Raw genomic sequence first — 17,603 nt, 5'->3', positions numbered from 1 at the left:
TTTTTTTTTTTTTTTTTTTTTTTTTTTTTTTTTTTTTTTTTTTTTGTAACCAGCAACTACTTAAATTCTAAGAGCTCAGTGCTTGACATTGTTGTGTGAGAAATATTGGTAGCTGGTATTTGTTTGCCTGCATTTCATGCTGAAGACATGAAAGGACTTTATTTCTTTTTAACCCAAGAATGCTGGATGGACAATTGGCCCTACTGTAAGCTAGCTGGGCCACAAAACACTTTATGCTTTTCAAATTATGGTATTTTTTCCAAGAGCTTCATTTGGTTTAGTCTTCCAGCTTTTAAGGCTTTCACAGGGACATGCACTAGTTTATTCATTAGTAGAACAAAAGAACACTTCTGTGTGCAGTAGAAAAATGCTCACAGTGGGGGTGTTCATCGATCTCTAATTAATGAAACAGAGGGGAGGTTGTTGTTTTGCTGTGTTGTGGCTACAGTAAACTTCTTCTGTAAGGTGTTAAACATTAATTTCTTATTTCTTCTCTCATGTTACTGCTTTTTAAATAAAAAATACAACATAAACATGTCAAATTATGCTGAACTTTAGTTCAAAAACTACCATTTTAAAGAATTTTAACCTCATTAAAATACAGAAAATACATGCTTAAAAGAATTGTCATCAATGACTGTTCTGAGATCATTACAGCAAGTTTGAAAAAGAACAAAAGTACAGTAATACTAAAAGTAACTTCAAAGAATCACTAATTCTGTTAATTTCAGGAATCTGTATTTTATTTCGAGTGTTGAGGCTTGGTCAGAGAGAGTTAAGAAGAGTTACATGAGCTATCTCTAATTCATATAGGTATTTCTGAGTTACTGTAGTCACAGTTCAGCTTTTCCTGTAATTATATATTGTTCTCACCAAACACAATAGATTCAGTATATTTTCAAACTGCTTAAACTATTTTAAGTAGTGTCAACTTATTTTTCTAGGCTTTCTTCTTCTGCCTGAGAAACTTTGTGTTTTGTGTCATGCTAGAAATCCACTTGGCTGCCTACAAAGCTAGGGAAAAAATTGTTCTAAACTAGGAGGACAAGTACTGTCCTGACACTGGAATAACAGTTTTCCATTTTGAGTATACTATACTGTTTCAGAAAACAGTGTATTCTGACTATTAATGGTAGGATTGATGGAAACTCTTCTTTTGGTTTTACTGTTAAATTAATGAAACAAAATTTTTTAAGTCTTTGATTCTGAAAGCTCTGAATATCTAATGCTATTTAGAATCAACATCAGAGTTTGCTCTTAACAAACTTTTCTAAATCATTGGCTTGTAGTATGATATGATTTCTGCCTAGCAGTAACTTTGAGGTAATTTGTGAAATTCTGTCAAGAGTGAACATTTGTTTGTTACGTGCTCTAAACATGTGACATTTTGTATGAGCATATAACAGCACTGTGCAAGGACTTTAAATGACACATGCCTTTATTGTGAAAAGATTTTTTTCAAACAGAAAATAAACATTGTGGGGAGGATTGTTATGTTTCTTTCTTACCAATAATTCTTTTTATATTGCTTTTCAGATAATGGAGGGCAAACTTTGGCAGGTGGGAATAACTGGCCGCTGAGAGGAAGAAAATGGACCCTGTGGGAAGGTGGAGTGAGAGGTGTAGGCTTTGTTGCAAGTCCTTTACTGAAACGAAAAGGTGTAGAAAGTCACGAGCTCATCCATATCTCTGACTGGCTGCCAACGCTGGTGCACCTTGCTGGAGGACAGACCAATGGCACTAAGCCTTTGGATGGCTTTAATGTTTGGCACACTATCAGGTAACTTGCATGTCAAATCACAGAGTCAGCATTCTGGTATGAGAAGAATTTCATGAGCCCAAAGAACAAAGCTGGAACTGGAGGGGGAATTACTGCACCTTCCTTTCCCTTAATAAAGGGAAGGTGTAAATCCAGCTAACTTTACTACCCATGAGAGAATTGTGCAGGTTTCAAATTAATTCTGTTCACAGATGCAAAACCTCCATACAGCTTTAACTTGTTATGTTGAATTTATCAGTGTGGACACAACAATGCACAAAAACGATATATTTATTTATGAACTCTCTGTCATCCAGAATGATGTTAACCATTTTTGCACAGTGAGGAGTACAAGTTAAATTTCATGGACCTAGTGCTGCTCTCTGTAGAACCTAATGGTGTGTCCCTGCAGTATTCATCTGGGATTGGACTAGTGGGAAATCTGTGCAGACATCAAACTCACTGAACATGAATTCCACTTTGGTGGTTTGTTAGTACAAGACCTATCAGGCTGGCTCCAAGTGTAATCATTTGAATCTTGCTGTCCAGTGCCTTAAAAAGCCTGTGAGGCTTAGTACAGTAGTGGACCTGACTTGGTTGCTGAGAGGTTCTGATGTTGTTTTTTCTCATTTAAGTAAGCTGGAGCACTCAGGAAGACAGTGCAGGCATGCTTTGGTGGCTGGAGAAAAGAGGCAGCTTCACTCCAGTTGGATTGATGCTGAGACCAAGCTAATGACTTTTACTGGGGTCTGGCTTAATGTGTTTGCCCCTCATGCTCTCTGGATCAGCTGGCATATCCCAAACCACATTAGTTCAGATGATGGAGAGTCTTCTGTGTATTAAACAAGAAATGTGTTAAATCCCATACATTTTTTCCTCTGGAAAAAGAATAAAACTGGTATCATAAATGCTGGATACTGGGTGCTCTGGGCACATCTGAATATGTGTTCATTAACGGTACATTGGGCTTTGGAGAGTAAATAAAACAGAATATAAAAGAATAAATTAATTTGGCATTTACTGATAAAATAGGTATTTTTCTCTGGAACAAACTGTCAAAAGAAACCCTGGTGTTGCCCTTTTGTGGTATCAAGAAAATCCAGATTTATATTCAGTCTTTTGAAGCTTTTCTTTTATTTCAATGTTTTTTATTCTACTAAAATTAGTTGCAAAGTCCTTAAAACCTGAGTTTCAGCAGAAATTTACACTTCTTTGACCAACCCTTAGTTTTGCAAAATTGCATGGTGACATTGGTTTAAATTCCTTTGTTTCTTCCTCTTCTGTGCTCCATGTAATGTATTCATTGATGGGGCTAAATCCTATTGTCTATGTTCTTAGAAACTGTATTTATTGCAGTTGGGCTTTGAATATTTTACTTCCCATAAGAATCACTGAGGACCTAATGTTTAATACTCCTAAATCAGAATAAAAAGACTAGCAATTCTACATGCCATTCAACTGAGATTTAGTGTTTTGTTTCTTTTGGTAGTCTTTGTTCTGTTTTTATAGCAGTCAGATTAATACTGTATTAAGTGTGTAACAACCTTGTGTCCCCTTCTCAGTGCTTCCACCCCTGCTTGCAGGAGAAATACAGCTGTTCGTGCAGCAACCTTTGAATTTTCAGCAATTTTCTAATGTATATTACTATAAGCACTGATTTTTTTGTGTGTGTCTTTGCATCCTAGACTGTGAATTACAGGAGTTAACCAGAGTAACAGGAGTTCTTAAACAAGTGTTAGCAAGAGTGTCTGAGCTAGGGACAGAGATGAGAAATTGAGAGTTTGACCCCACAGAGTTGAGCCCACCTACCCATTGCTGGTTAGATCTTGAAGTAAAGAAACCAAACAAAGCCACAAACCAAACCCCAACACCCACCCCCACATCTTGAGTTCAGAATTGTTTTATTTGTCCCTGTAGGAAAGATGGTTGTTTTGAAATTGCTAAACTTTATTTCTTTCTTACTGCTGCCTCTCCTTCTGAGGAGCAATGGGGTAATTTTCTGTACTAGCAGGGGTTTGCAAAGAGCTCCTGTGTGTACTGTATCACTGCCTTCCAAGTGGGAGAAGATAACAATACGTACAAATGAGGCCAGGGACCATTAACTACCAGGAAGGAGTAGAGACTCCTGTCCAGCCAGGGACAATAAAATGTTTTATGGGCTGATGTTTGTGTGGGAGAACAGTATCAGCAAGATCCTGTGGTACTCCTAAACTGCAAGTTTGCTTCCAGATACCGGCACAGTTCCAGCTTAATATAGGTTCAATTTCAACCAGATATTCCTTGCGATTGACTGTTCTTCTCATATCAGTTTATTTCAGCAGGAAAATTATACATGGGGAAGCATAGGTACAGCTGTGTATCACCTGTAAGTTCCTGGTGCTTGAATCCTGTCTCTTCCTGGGTAGACTGAATGCAATGTGACTGGCACTGACAGGGAATAGGTGACATACTATTTTTAGTAGTGCCAGCTAGAGGACCTCTGTCCAGAATGGGGGAAAAAGTAATTTTTTGTGAATTGTTAGGCTGCTCTTTGGCTGAAATGCTCTTGCAGCTGAAATGTCAGTTTTCACATGATTTTCCCATATAATCAGGAGAAATGAGAGTATTAAATTTCATGGCTGTAACTCAAAAGGTCACTTGAATATTGGATAGCAAACAATGAAGACACAATGCCCTTTTGGTGACATCTGATGGAAGTCCAAACATGTTGCTTATTATGAGTGAAATTACATTTTGCTAAGATAGGCCTTATTTGAAAAAAGTAAGTTAATAGGCAATCCCTATGTTACATCTGTATTTTTTTTCAGTCCAGTTTAATGTAAGTAGCTGCATATGCTTCTTTTGATTTGTGTGTGTGTGTGTGTGTGTGTGTGTGTGTGAGTATTTTAATCCTAAGTCTTAAATTTCATATGTATCAAATCAGAGGAAAAAAGATGATAAATTTGGAACCTCAATTTAGATGTTAAAAAAGATGTGTGAGACAATGCAGGTAGGTACTCTCAAAAGTAAGAAAAATATTGGATCCATTTCAGTATCTGTCCTCTGTCTATATATGGTCACTTTTCAAAGAACGTGTTCTTAATATATTTCTATAATAAATATAAATAATACAGTTCTGAATATAACTACATATAAATATATAATGCTGCAATATAAAACATTATATAAATGACATAAAAAATAGAGATAAATTTTGAAATCCTAAATATAAATTCTGAAATCTGAAACTAAAATTAACTTTCTTTCATGGTTTTAAGATGATTGGTAGTCCAAATTAGTAATTGCATTGGTATGATACTTACTGGTATTAAGTTCTTATAGTAAATAGGAATGCTGAAAACCACACATGCATACAAGTGTTCATTTTATGCTTCCTCTACTTAATTTTTACTTGAAAAACAAGAAAGCAAATTGCATGAAAAGACAGTTCAGGAGTACGTGTTTCTGGTAGACGAAGATGCCTTCTTTTGCATACTTTTTAGCTATAATTTAAATTTCTTTCATACAATGCATGAGGCTGGAGAAAATACTATGTTTTGTTCTCATTGTTTGACCTCCTCTTGGATATAAAAATTGCATGCCACTTAAAAGCTTTTTGACAGGGACTTTTACAGGGAACTCAGAAGCTCTTCCCAAACTGACCTGTTGACCTTTTAGTGTAGGAAATACTATAGCAATGCTGAACCAGGGAGAGACTTAGTAGGACCAAAATGTTATATTATTTAAAATAGAAATGGAAATAAAGCGGGATTTACTTGCACTTTCACAGCCTGGCACTGTCACTCACCAAAAGGTGTGTGTCTAAGAGGTCTGACCAGCAGCCAGGACCAGGGCAGGCATTTTCAAATGCTACAGTGCTTGTAGACCAGGTATTAGGCCCAGAATCTGTTGTCATGGTGGAGAGATGCCAGAACATGAACTATGAAGTCCTTCTAACATCTTTTGTGGTTTTCCTAGGTTGCTTACCATGCAAATGGTCTCGTTATGCCTTTCTATACCCTTCTGATGCTGCTTGTCTGTCTTGTTGCATCTCTGTGAGTCACCAGGTGCCATCACTGGTTTGTTTCCACTTGCCACTGTCCTGTAAAGCTGCCTTAGATGTATTGGAGCCTTGCTAGCCTGCTGATGTGGGTGTCAGCAACACAGGCTGCTGAGAGCCCTTTCCCTGCTGTGTCTGTGAGCTCCTCTGTCTCCTGCAGTGGTTTAGACCCAGCCAGTGAGACAGAACCAGGTGGCTGCTTGCTCTCTCTTCCCCGCATTGTGGGATGGAGAGGAGAAAATCCAACTAAAAGTTCATGGGTCAAGACAAAGACTGGGAGAATACACTCACCAGTTATGGCAACAGGAAAAATAGACTCCACTTTGTGGGGGAAAATAATCAATTTAATTTATTCTGAATTAGATCAGGACAAAGAGAAAACAAACACCAGAGTTTAAATACCTCACGCCACCCTTTCCTTTTTCTCTGGCCCAAATTATTTTGTCCCTGATATCTCTACCTCCTCACGCCCAGTAGCATGGGGGAACAGGGAATGGGGCTTACAGTCTGTTTGTGTTTTTTTTCTGATGCTGGCTCCTCCACAGCTGGAAGGACTGTGTTTTTCCCTGCTAAAGCGTTGGATCCCTCCCACAAGAGAGTGTTTCATGAACCCCTCTGACATGAGTCCCTTCCCTGAGGTGCAGTCCCTCAGGAGCAGACTGCTCCATCTGGGCTGCCTGCAGTGTCACAGCCTGCTTCAGGAACAGTCACCTCCTCTGGTGTGGAATTCTCACAGATACAGGTCTACATCTGCTCCATCACGGTCCTTCATGGGCTGCTTGTCCTCCTCCTTCTTCTTCCTCAGTGACCTTAGTAACTCCACTCAGGTATTGCTCTCACCTCCGCCTCCTCTCTGCCCTGCAAACAATTTTACTTTCCCTTCTTGAATATGTTAATCACTCCCATCGCTGATGGGCTCCACCTTAACCAGAGTTGGTGTGATTCTAGAGCCTGGGCAGCTTCCAGCAGCTTCTCAGGGTTTGCCTGGGGCTCCTTCCTTGCTACCAAAACCATGCCACACCAACCCAACACATCTCCACATGGAGATCTCCCCAGTCTTTCTCTACTCTTGGCCTTGCAGCTACAGTTTTCTACAGTAAAAACTGTACTTTTTTTAAAAAAAAAAGCTTTTTCTGTGTAAAATATTGTCACAGCATATTGTAAACCAGGTAGTTCTGAAACTTTGTTTTTCTCCAAATACCTTTGGAATTAGATGTACATTTTCCTTTAATATTTCTAACTTCTTTTCAAATATGTCAGAGTACTGTCTCCATACCAACCCATTTTTGGATATCCATCAGATCATTCCAATCTCAGGTGCAAACCTTCTCCATAAATAATGATAGACTTCGCTTTTCTAATATTAAGATTACCATGGGTAATGCTACAGTGTAGCTGAAACCTTTAAAACCATGTAGATACTAGAAATTACTTATTATTTATGAAAATAGAGTTATAATAACTGTAATATGTGTTATCAAAATTGTAGTTCAGAATACCAAGAACAAGTAATAGAAAACAATACTAAAATGCTACTAGTCAACGACTCTTAACTATAGTACATGTTTTCAAGCAAACATCTCAAAAGGCACTTGTGTTTTTAAGAAACATGTTATCTAACAGTAACATCTGTTAATGATAGCTTGATTTTCTACTGAAACCAAGACACTAGGCAAAAAAATTTTCCTTATGCAGAAATTTGCCCTGGTTGATATATTGATACAAAATATATATTTTGTTTTTCACCACTGAATATCTAGTATGTCTGTGCTCAGAAAAAGGATTTTGTGTTGCATCAGCAGGACAATGTAAAACTAAGTAGTGGAGCTCATGAAGCAGTATGATAAGAACTGAGAGATTCAGGTTAAAAGTCAGTGAAAATAACTAATATCTCTTCAAAGCTTGTTAGCAATCATAAAATTATAGAATCAGTGCATCACAGAAACATAGAATGGTTTAGGTTCTAAGGGGCCTTAAAGATCCAGTGAAGGCTTACAAGTTTATTTACACCATTCTGCAGGGCAAGTTTCAGTTTTATATTTTGTAATGGTGGACAGAACTTAATTAGTTGGATGAAGCAAATGAAGTAAAATTAACTTGAATTCGTGTGTACCAAATATCTACATTAATTTTAGGAATTAAACACTTGTTTAAAAAAATTTCATTGTTGTAGTATAAATTAATGCTGAAGAAAAAGTAATCTGAAGCTGAGATTTATTTCCAACATATCTGAAATATTATTATTTTAGGAGAGCATGTACAGATGTGACCTAGAGAAATACAATATATGTCAAGGTTATAAAGGCTCACAGATTTTGCTGAGTGATACTGAGGATGTTTTTGTGCAAGATAAACATACTTACCCTGAAAAACCTTGGATTCCTTCCCAAGGACACCTTCTGCCTATTTAACAACAAGAGCAAAAGTGAAAGATTGCATGTAAAAGTTTGTTCGCGTTCACTGAGGAGAAACTGTTCTTTCTGTGTGTTTCACAAACTTTGCAAAGCAGAAAGGAGCAGAGTCTCATACTAGCTACTTTTTAGCTAGACTTTTTTTGGACACGGTAGCTTTTAACTGTTTAATTAAATTGTCAGTCAGACGTGGTAGAATAATATCTGAACAAAAGAAAATGTTCCTTATTTTTATGGAGAGGATCAACGCATTAGAATATTGGAGTCTAAAATTAAAGATTCTAAGTTTAGATCATGGTAAGATACGGTTACACTGGAAGCTGCTAAAATCCAAATGCAGGGTTCCCCAGAGAATCCTGTTGCTTTCAAATTCTAACCCTGTTGGCTATAGTATATTCCTGATGCAAAATGTCCTTGAACAAACGTCTGCCAAGGTGAATCTGTTGTTGAGGCAATGTTTTTTGAGGTGACAAAGGTCAGCATGGATGTCCATACGATGGAGGGAGGACAGAATTTGGACAGAAGGAAAGGCAACTCTGTTACAAATGTAATTCCTCTAGTTGTTTCTGTCTTCCTGATGTCCTTTTCTGTCGGGCAGATGCTTCAACATTCAATGCCATCTCCTTTTCTGTGGCTATTGTTCTGTAAATAATATGTGCTAGTTACAAACCTCCCTGTTGTGGTTAACAGAATTACTGGAGTAGCACCCAAACTGAGCAAGATATTCAGTAGCACTTCATGGTGCTACAGAGCTTAATTCAGTAATGCCATAAGCATCAAGAAGCATATCTCATGACTATATATAAATCACAGTTCCAAATTGCTAATACCAGTATTCTTTCACAGAAGAAAAATGGCTTCAATGAAAAAAACAGCTGCAGCATAAAAAACTTAAATTAATGCAAGTGTAATCTTTATATTTTGTGTTCTACCATCTGTGCAATTATGTTCATGACATGTTTAGTGTACAATATTCACCCTCTAGATTAACAGCCATAGAGGAAATTGCCTTTAATGGTATGACAGTGATACCAGTCTGCTTGAGCAATATGAGTGTCCTCGGTTATGACTTTCTACATACATTTGTATGAAGTTACTTCCTCTGTGTTTGACCCTGGTGAAAGATACTACATTACTTAGTATAACTCGTGCTTGCTTTCTTGTAAAAGGATACTGGAAAATGCAGATACAGCTACAATATAAGAATATTTCCCCAAGCAGTGACTACAGAGTCATTCACATGCTATAAATTTAAGTTGTGCTAAGAGGTTCATGTCACTGTTACCTATGATCAGATGGTAAAAAGGCCTGTTTGACCACAGTTGTAAATAGGGACAGTAAGAATCTATTAAATCTAAGAGAATATTCAGCTAAATGGGCCAGGCATTCCTTAATTAAGAGTGTAACTACTATAAATGCTGAGTTTGGTGCTGGGAGGGAGTTCAACCTTTCACTCACATTTTGGGAGAAAAATTTCTGTTGCAGTTTTTATACACTGAACATACAAATATATTGCAGAATTCCTACACTGGAATTATTTATTCCTCTGTATTGATTGCCAGGCTGTATTATCTGAACACATTTGATCTTTCATCCAGACCTCCTTGTTAATTTTATACTTATTCATAATGCCTAGCATCAAAAAATCATTTTAGAAATGGAATACAGCAATAATAATTTTAATTAGTTGTTACTGAAAGTTTTAAATTACAGGTAAATATTGTTTCAATATATATTTTACATGTTAAAATAGCAGTAATTTTTGAGGTTTCCACAAAGTTTTATGTTACCTGATTTTTTTATATTCTTTAAATCAAGTGGTTTAGGGGCCCTGATTGAATTTTTGAGTCTTAAATGAAGCTTCTTAATATAAAGAAAAGAAATTAAGTTATTTAGAAGTTCTAAAACAGTGTATTTAGGCTCACTGTCAAATAATAAAATATTGTTGTATCATGATTACCCAAAATTCTTTTTAATAATATCTTCCTACTCACATTGCCCTTTATAAGGACTGTATTTATTTTATTCAGCTTTTTAGGACTTGGATTTACTTAGAAAATTTATGGGTAAGTTCAGAGGTTCATCCCACACCATCCCTATGTAGCCATTGACTAGAAAGAGGATTTTTTTTTCCCCACAATAAGTTTCAGAATTATCTAAATAATTCTTGTGGCCTCAATTACAAATTGCAGGTAGGTGTCCTGAGGGATAACCAATGCCTCTCTTGTGCTTTCTGAGCCACTGACCCAAAATGCTTTCAGCACTCATTCAGATATGCAGAGAGCATAGCAGGGCAGTTTATGCTGCAAAATTTGATTTTTTTAAAGTTGTAAAACCCCACTTTAGGCCAAATTTTGGCAAATTGCGTAGTCTGTAAACTTCTGAATAATCTCAGTAAGCAGCACTGAAGTCATGAAAGACTGATAAAGGCAAAAGCAGTTGTTACTAGACTGGAAAATACATTCATGTTTAAGTTTAAAGCTGTTAGTTTATGGTTATGAGCTCATTCTGTACCATGCTGACAAAAAGCCTTAAAATTAAACATGTAGAATCCTCGTGAGCTGTGGATGGAAATTAAAATTTCCTTTTGAAATCTTTCCTAGTGAAGGAAGACCTTCCCCCAGATTGGAACTACTGCACAACATAGACCCTATGTTTGTCGATGACTTCCCATGTGAGTATGCTGTTGATTGTTCAAGACTTGTTAAACATACAGTTTATCTTCTAAACACAAGTCCTTTCCCTTAAGTATTTCCTTCTGGGTGAAACAAAACAGAGTAGGATGCCTCCTGCTTTTAAGTAAATAGCTTTAAAATACAGAAAAATTATCCCATGGGTGCTGTAAGTTCTTACTGAGTCATGACCAATGCATGTTTCCTATGTCAGAGAGCTCTGAAGAACTGCTGCATAATGAATAAAGTACTTGGGGACATGGAAATGTTGAGGAGCAGCCCTGTGCCTGACACGCACTGGGAGACACACTGCCAAAAAGCCCTACCAAACCCTGTCTTCAGTGCTCAAGGCTGGCAGGAAGCTCCCAATGCACTGTTCACCTAATGCATCTTGATACATCTATATATAATGTGACCTTGCAGATGGAAAACTTGAGCTTGTGAGAAGCTGAGAAGTTCAAGCTGTGTGATTGCTTTTGGTCTGTAGTCACATGGACTGGATCTTTAATGCTATAATCACATGAACTGGAGCTTAAGATTGCCAGTTCTATAACTTCATAAGCACCATCTGTTTTATGATTCAATATTGTTTGCTGAGGCCTACAAACTTTTCAAGCAGAGTTTTGGGTTTGGTTTTTTTTCATACGGAATATTGGAACAAACCCTTTCCAGTGTTTTTATAGCGTTTCTGTATTTGATTAAATAAAGAAGTAAAACCAGGCAGAGGAAAAGTACTGCAGTAGGAACAGTGATCTGTTACCTGCAAGACAGATACACATGCTGTAGTAAATGGGTGGAAACAGGTAAGATGTCCTTCTGCAATGCACATCTAATTCTGTCATGCTTTTCTCAGAACAAGCAACATCATGCCTATCTACTGCTAGCTGGACAACAGAGCTCCCAGATAATGCCTGCATACTGACAGAGTTAAGGTGTAGCTACTCCATTTCCCTTCAAAGGATGCTCACTGAGTCATAGCATTCTTGTATGATGTTGTGGCCTGATGTGGTTACTCTCATGCATACTTTAGAGACCGTATTTTCCATGTGTGAACTGCCGTGATTTTGCTCATTGGAGGTGTCTGAGTTGACAAATTTGTTGTGTAAATAGGAGGGAGACAAGCAGAGGGGATTTTCAGGAGCCTAAGTTCAGGAAGAACTTCCCCAAATTCCTCCCATGATGCCATATTCTGGTGATTTTTCACTATATGCTGCATGTATCATGCCCTTTTTGTGTGCATTGCATGAGATGTGGGCAGAGGGGGCAGGTGGGCAGAAGCTGTATAGGAAGTGGAATTTTTATGCTGAACAAATTGTCATTTTTAAGCATCATCAATGAGAATGTGTACCTATAAATTTAATATTTTTATGTACCTTTTAAAACTGGAGTAGTGAAAACCAATAGTGTAACTCTTCATCCACATGTCTTTATGAACTCATACAGAGTTTCCTGGCCCTTCTCAGCAAAGGCCTATAGTTCTGGCAGGTTGCTTTTCTGAGTTTTGGTAGGTTTGACAAGATGTATCATTGTTACACATGAAAAAGTACACATTTAACATTGATCTGATTCTTTTTTTCAGATGACTGTTCTTTTAATTATCATACTGTTTCTGATGCAATAGAGCATGGTAATTCATTGTCCATTGCTGTGGACAAGAAATCTAGTGTTCTTTGTATTTCATCTATAGTCACAATGTGCTCAGTTTTTTATAAATTAAGTGGAAGTTGGAATGTTTTCTTTTTCTTTCACATGAGTCATTGTATTACTAATGATTCTGGTTTTGACCCAGCTAGTGCAATTATGCCTTATCACAGGAGGATTAAGTTTTCTATTTAGCAATCTGAATTATGAGTGACTGTGGATCTGTGTAACTCAGGTGATTTCTCCTTAGTGTCTGTTTTTCATTTGTGCAAAGCAAGCAATAATTTTAGAATTAAGATCAAGATAAATTATGTTGGTGTTTCTGTTATGAACAAATTAGGGAGAGACTGGAATATGTAACTACTTTCATAATTTTCAGCAATCATGGCACTCTGTGTTTTTTAAAAAAAGTCTTAAATTGTATTCCTATCACCAAGGTGATAAACTGTGTGTCACTCTGGAATCTTGTACTTTTCTTGACTGTTTATTGTTTCCTTGTCCTAACTCTTGAGATCAGAGTACTCTTTTGCCTATGCTGCTAAATTAGGTGTATGTATGGTTTGCTGGGTGCTTTCTCACCAATCTTTTCACTTCAGTGAACTGATCTGATTTGCAATGCAGACTAACAATGATTCTGCTGGTGCAACAGAGGAAACTGGAGTATAAAACTAGGGTAGCATCTCCAAAAAGCCAGGATGAGGAGGGGGGGGGTGTTGTGGTCTCTGTGGTGAACCCAGTTTGGTGGTGAGCTATTGCCAAGATGACCAGCCTGTTCTCTCCCTTCCTTGCGTTCTTTCCTCCTTCCCTTGGGATGGATCTGGAAATCACATGGTGACAAGATGAGTGCTTGGCCATAAGCCTTCACACTATTCGAGTGACAGAGAAAAGAGGAGGAGAGGTTTCTACTACATCAAGCCATCTGCATCATCTTGCCCTGTAGCTGTATGACTGGGAGAGGGGGTGAATGTGTGGTTGGTGGCAGATGGAGGGACTGGCCACAGGACCCAGAAGCTAAGAGCAGCTCAGGACACTGAGCAACCTCAGCCAGAAGCAGTAGTTTAAGCTAGCAAAGATCACCATTCCTCCCAAGGAGGAAATCCTGACTCCCACACTGCTTCACTACTGCTCCCCTCTCTCATGTGTCACTAAAACCATGCACAGAGCCAGGCTATGAACCAGGTCAGGATATTAGTTCAGATTTTAATAACTCTCTCTCTCTCTCTCTCTCTCTCTTTTTTTTTTTTTTTTTTTTTTAACTTGGGTTGTATGTTGATAGCCGAGCACTCATTTAGACACAAAGGCTGGGACTAGAAGAAATTTTAGGAGACAGGTGAGACTGATTCTGTTGGCTCTTAAACCTGAGGTTTCTGCTTCATAATACATGATAAAGTTATCCAACAGGTTTCTGCTTGGGATGTGCTTTAGTTCCTTCCAGCCACATGCTCCTGATGCTTTTTTCATCCATTCTGGAACTCTCCATTTACCTCTGTGGACTGATGGAACTTGCTAGCCTAGTTTTTCTCTGTCAGGAAGGTCAAATGTGCTCACTGAAGGGTTTGGTGGATGCCAGAAGTCGTGAAAGGTGGAGGCTAGGAGGGTTGTGTGGTGAGAGAGCTCCTGAAGCCAAAGCTCCATGGTAAATAAGTGGGGAACCACATATTCTGGTGGGATTTCCCTCCCCTCAGCCAGTCTGGTGAGCTCTGGAGATAGAGCTGGGCCCAGGCTCCTCAGAGGTCCTCTCATCCTTGCTAAAGATCATAACTTTTGTCTTTCTGGCTGTTTTTTCATCAGGCTTGATTATTTTCAAAAGTGATGAATATACTCAATTGCTGGATCTCGGTATGGGTTTGTAATGTATTAGAGAGTTTGCAGTTATGCAAAAGCAGGACACTGGTACAAAAGATGAACTGTCATCCATGCTGGGGTCTGAAACATTCACATTTTCTGCTAGTTTTAAGACTTTGCTAGAAAAATTGGAAAATTAAAAACAGAAAGCTAAAATTATGTTGAAATAAAGTATCATTTTCTTGCTAAGGTTAAGAAAGATCAAATAAAATGTATAAAGTAACTTAGAAGTTGCATCAATCAATGATCTTGCATGAATTGGAAAGTAAAAGAAACCAAATTGTTTTGTTCCATTCTTTGTGACTTTGTCTTTAAAGAAAGAAGGAAAGCCAAGCTGTTGATGGTTTGGCAGCCATGTGGGTGACGTCAGTTCTTCCATTGTGAAATATCTGCTTTCTTTTAGACAGCCTTATGGCATTTCATCAAGTTTTGGTGATTCAGCTGAATTAAAAACCAACTGGATTTAAGTCTAAATTCCCCTAACTGCTAAACCAAACATAATTCTGACCACACAGTCATTGCTAGATGGCCCGTCTGGAAGCAGTATTGAAACTTTATATCCCTCAGAAGGCAATTTTATTTTGAGAATCAAGACTAAATGACATGGTGAAAGGAAATGTACCCTTTAATTCAGTGTTGTTAATCAGAATCTGTCAGTACACACTATATTATTTTTTAATCTGACTTATTAATTTCATTAATGAATATAGTGAGTTTCTTGTAGACTAATTGTGCAGCATCTCTCTGTCCTCAAAAAAATTTGAATTTCTATAAATGAGAAGGATGTATGCAAAATAAATATGTTGTTGGGTGGGGCTGTTTTAGGCTGAAAAAGCTTTTACTTTCATTTGAAATTCCAGACCTAGCCATAAACTAAAGCTTCAAAGGCATAATAAAATTGTTGGCTACTAATTGTAGTCAATTTATTTTGAAGATACCTTTTCATAGAGACAGACATTCAAGACAGAGAACTTATAAAAACATGTTGTGATTTTTGTACTAACTGATTTGCCTTGAGCAAAATTAATCAAACTTTAAATTGCTCTAGTTATTTGCCTTGAGCAAAATTAATCAAACTTTAAATTGCTCTCCTTGACATTTGAAAAAAGGCATTACCTCATATATAGTGCTATTAGTTGCCAAAATAAACAATGTCTTACAAAGGACTAGATCTGCTATATGCAGAGTGAACACAACATATTACAGTAGAGAAACCATTTCGGTTTTGGAACTGATGTATCTTTCATAGGCATTTGAAAGGCATAATAATGGTAGCAGAATTTTATATTCTATCCATACATATATTAAAATGATTCATCTGGATTAAGGAATAGACACGCTGGACTCCATTTGTTACTTATTTTTACCAAGTGAGAGATCATTCCTGAGACTTTGAAGGCCAGAAGTTTTTTCTTCCCCAGTTATATTACTGATGATGTGGCTGATTTAGAATTTTTAAAAAACAAACAAAAAATCCCTGATAGTGGAATTATTTGGTAGCAGTAGCATATTTAGGTATGCAGCGATGTAGGTATGTTGTGTGGGCTCTCAATGGGATAAATACACTCCCACAATGCCAAACTAGGACCTGAAATCCACTCTGCTAGTCAGAATATGCAGAAGAGTGACCAGTATGGTTAGCTGACTGAGCTTATGTAGTGACAGCTAGGATGAGAGAATGGTCAAGAATGACAAAAAAAGAAAGATACATTCTTTTCTACTCTGGATTTCCATTTCTCTGCAAAATTATACATAAGCATGCTGACCATCTGGACTCTATCATCTTCTCATCACAAGAAAATGACAAATTGCAGTGAGTCCCTGTGAGTTTACAGGGCAGCAGTTGCCAGCATGTGGCCCTGGAACTGTGTGGGGCCCTCACCACTTATCACAGAGCTTTCATCCTGCTCTGGCAGACCTGGGCAGAGCTCAGCTCCACTCCCTAATGGGAGGCCACTCTTCCAGCCAGCTCTCCTGCCATTCACATCAGAGATAAGTGGTGTTTTTTCTTTTGACTGTTGACTAGATCAAGTTTCTGGGTTGTATCTCTTGCTGTCATGAAGCTTGGCCCATGGATATTTGTTGCCTTGTCTTTTAGCCCACCTGCATCTCTGTGAAGCATCCATCACTGAAGTATCAAATACTAAGTGTACAGGGATTGCACTTTTGGTCAGCTTCATAAATACTGATTTCCTTTGAAACCTCCTTTAGAATTTAGAAATGCTAAGTTGCTTAATAATGTCTGTAATGCCAGTATCATTACTGCAATTCAGAAATCCTAGGTCCTGCTTCTTTTTGATGCTTTGTTATATCCTATTTGAACATAATACTAACACTTTTTATTTTTATGTATGTCTCAGCATTGAGTCCATCATCAGGAAATTTGCAGATGACACTAAGCTGGGGGGCAGTGTGGATCAGCTGGAAAGCAGGAGGGCTCTGCAGAGGGACCTGGACAGACTGGAGAGTTGGGGTGATTCCAATGGGATGAGGTTCAACAAGGCCAAGTGCTGGGTCCTGCACTTTGGCCACAACAACCCCATGGGGACCTCAAGGCTGGGCACAGAGTGGCTGAGAGCAGCCAGGCAGAAAGGGACCTGGGAGTCTGGATTGACAGGAAGCTGAACATGAGCCAGCAGTGTGCCCAGGTGGCCAAGAAGGCCAATGGCATCCTGGAATGGATCAGGAGCAGCGTGGCCATCAGGTCCAAGGAAGGGATTTTGCCCTTGTACTCAGCCCTGGTGAGGCCACACCTTGAGTCCTGTGTCCAGTTCTGGGCCCCTCAGTTTAGGAAGGATATCGAGGTCCTGGAGCGGGTCCAAAGGAGGGCAACCAGTCTGGTGAAGGGACTCGAGCACAGGCCCTATGAGGAGAGGCTGAGAGAGCTGGGGCTGTTCAGCCTGGAGAAGAGGAGGCTCAGGGGAGACCTCATCACTCTCTACAACTACCTGAAAGGAGGGTGTAGCCAGGGGGGAGTTGGTCTCTTTTCCTAGGCAACTCTCAGCAAGACAAGAGGGCACGGACTTAAGTTGTGCCAGGGGAGGTTTAGGTTGGATATTAGAAAGAATTTCTTTATGGAGAGGGGGATCAAGCATTGGAATGGGCTGCCCAGGGAAGTAGTGGATTCTCCATCCCTCCAGATATTTAAAAAGAGACTGGATGTGGCACTCAGTGCCATGGTCTAGTAACTGCAGCAGTAGTGGATCAAGGGTTGGACTTGATGATCTCTGAGGTCC

General features: G+C 38.5%; 1 protein-coding gene across 1 annotated transcript in view; it reads left to right on the top strand.

Moving 5' to 3' along the window:
• ARSB (arylsulfatase B) overlaps nt 1–17,603 on the top strand; it is a 67,583-nt gene that overhangs the window by 29,065 nt on the left and 20,915 nt on the right. The window contains exons 5-6 of the mRNA XM_030467252.1: nt 1,537–1,780; nt 10,813–10,883. Of these exons, the coding sequence (XP_030323112.1) occupies nt 1,537–1,780; nt 10,813–10,883 (315 nt within the window). The remainder of the gene's footprint in view (nt 1–1,536; nt 1,781–10,812; nt 10,884–17,603) is intronic.

The sequence above is a fragment of the Calypte anna genome, chromosome Z (assembly GCF_003957555.1).
Source record: "Calypte anna isolate BGI_N300 chromosome Z, bCalAnn1_v1.p, whole genome shotgun sequence".
Lineage (NCBI taxonomy): Eukaryota > Metazoa > Chordata > Aves > Apodiformes > Trochilidae > Calypte > Calypte anna.
The sequence above is the reverse complement of the archived record's forward strand: the minus strand, read 5'-3'. Positions and strand labels throughout refer to the sequence as shown.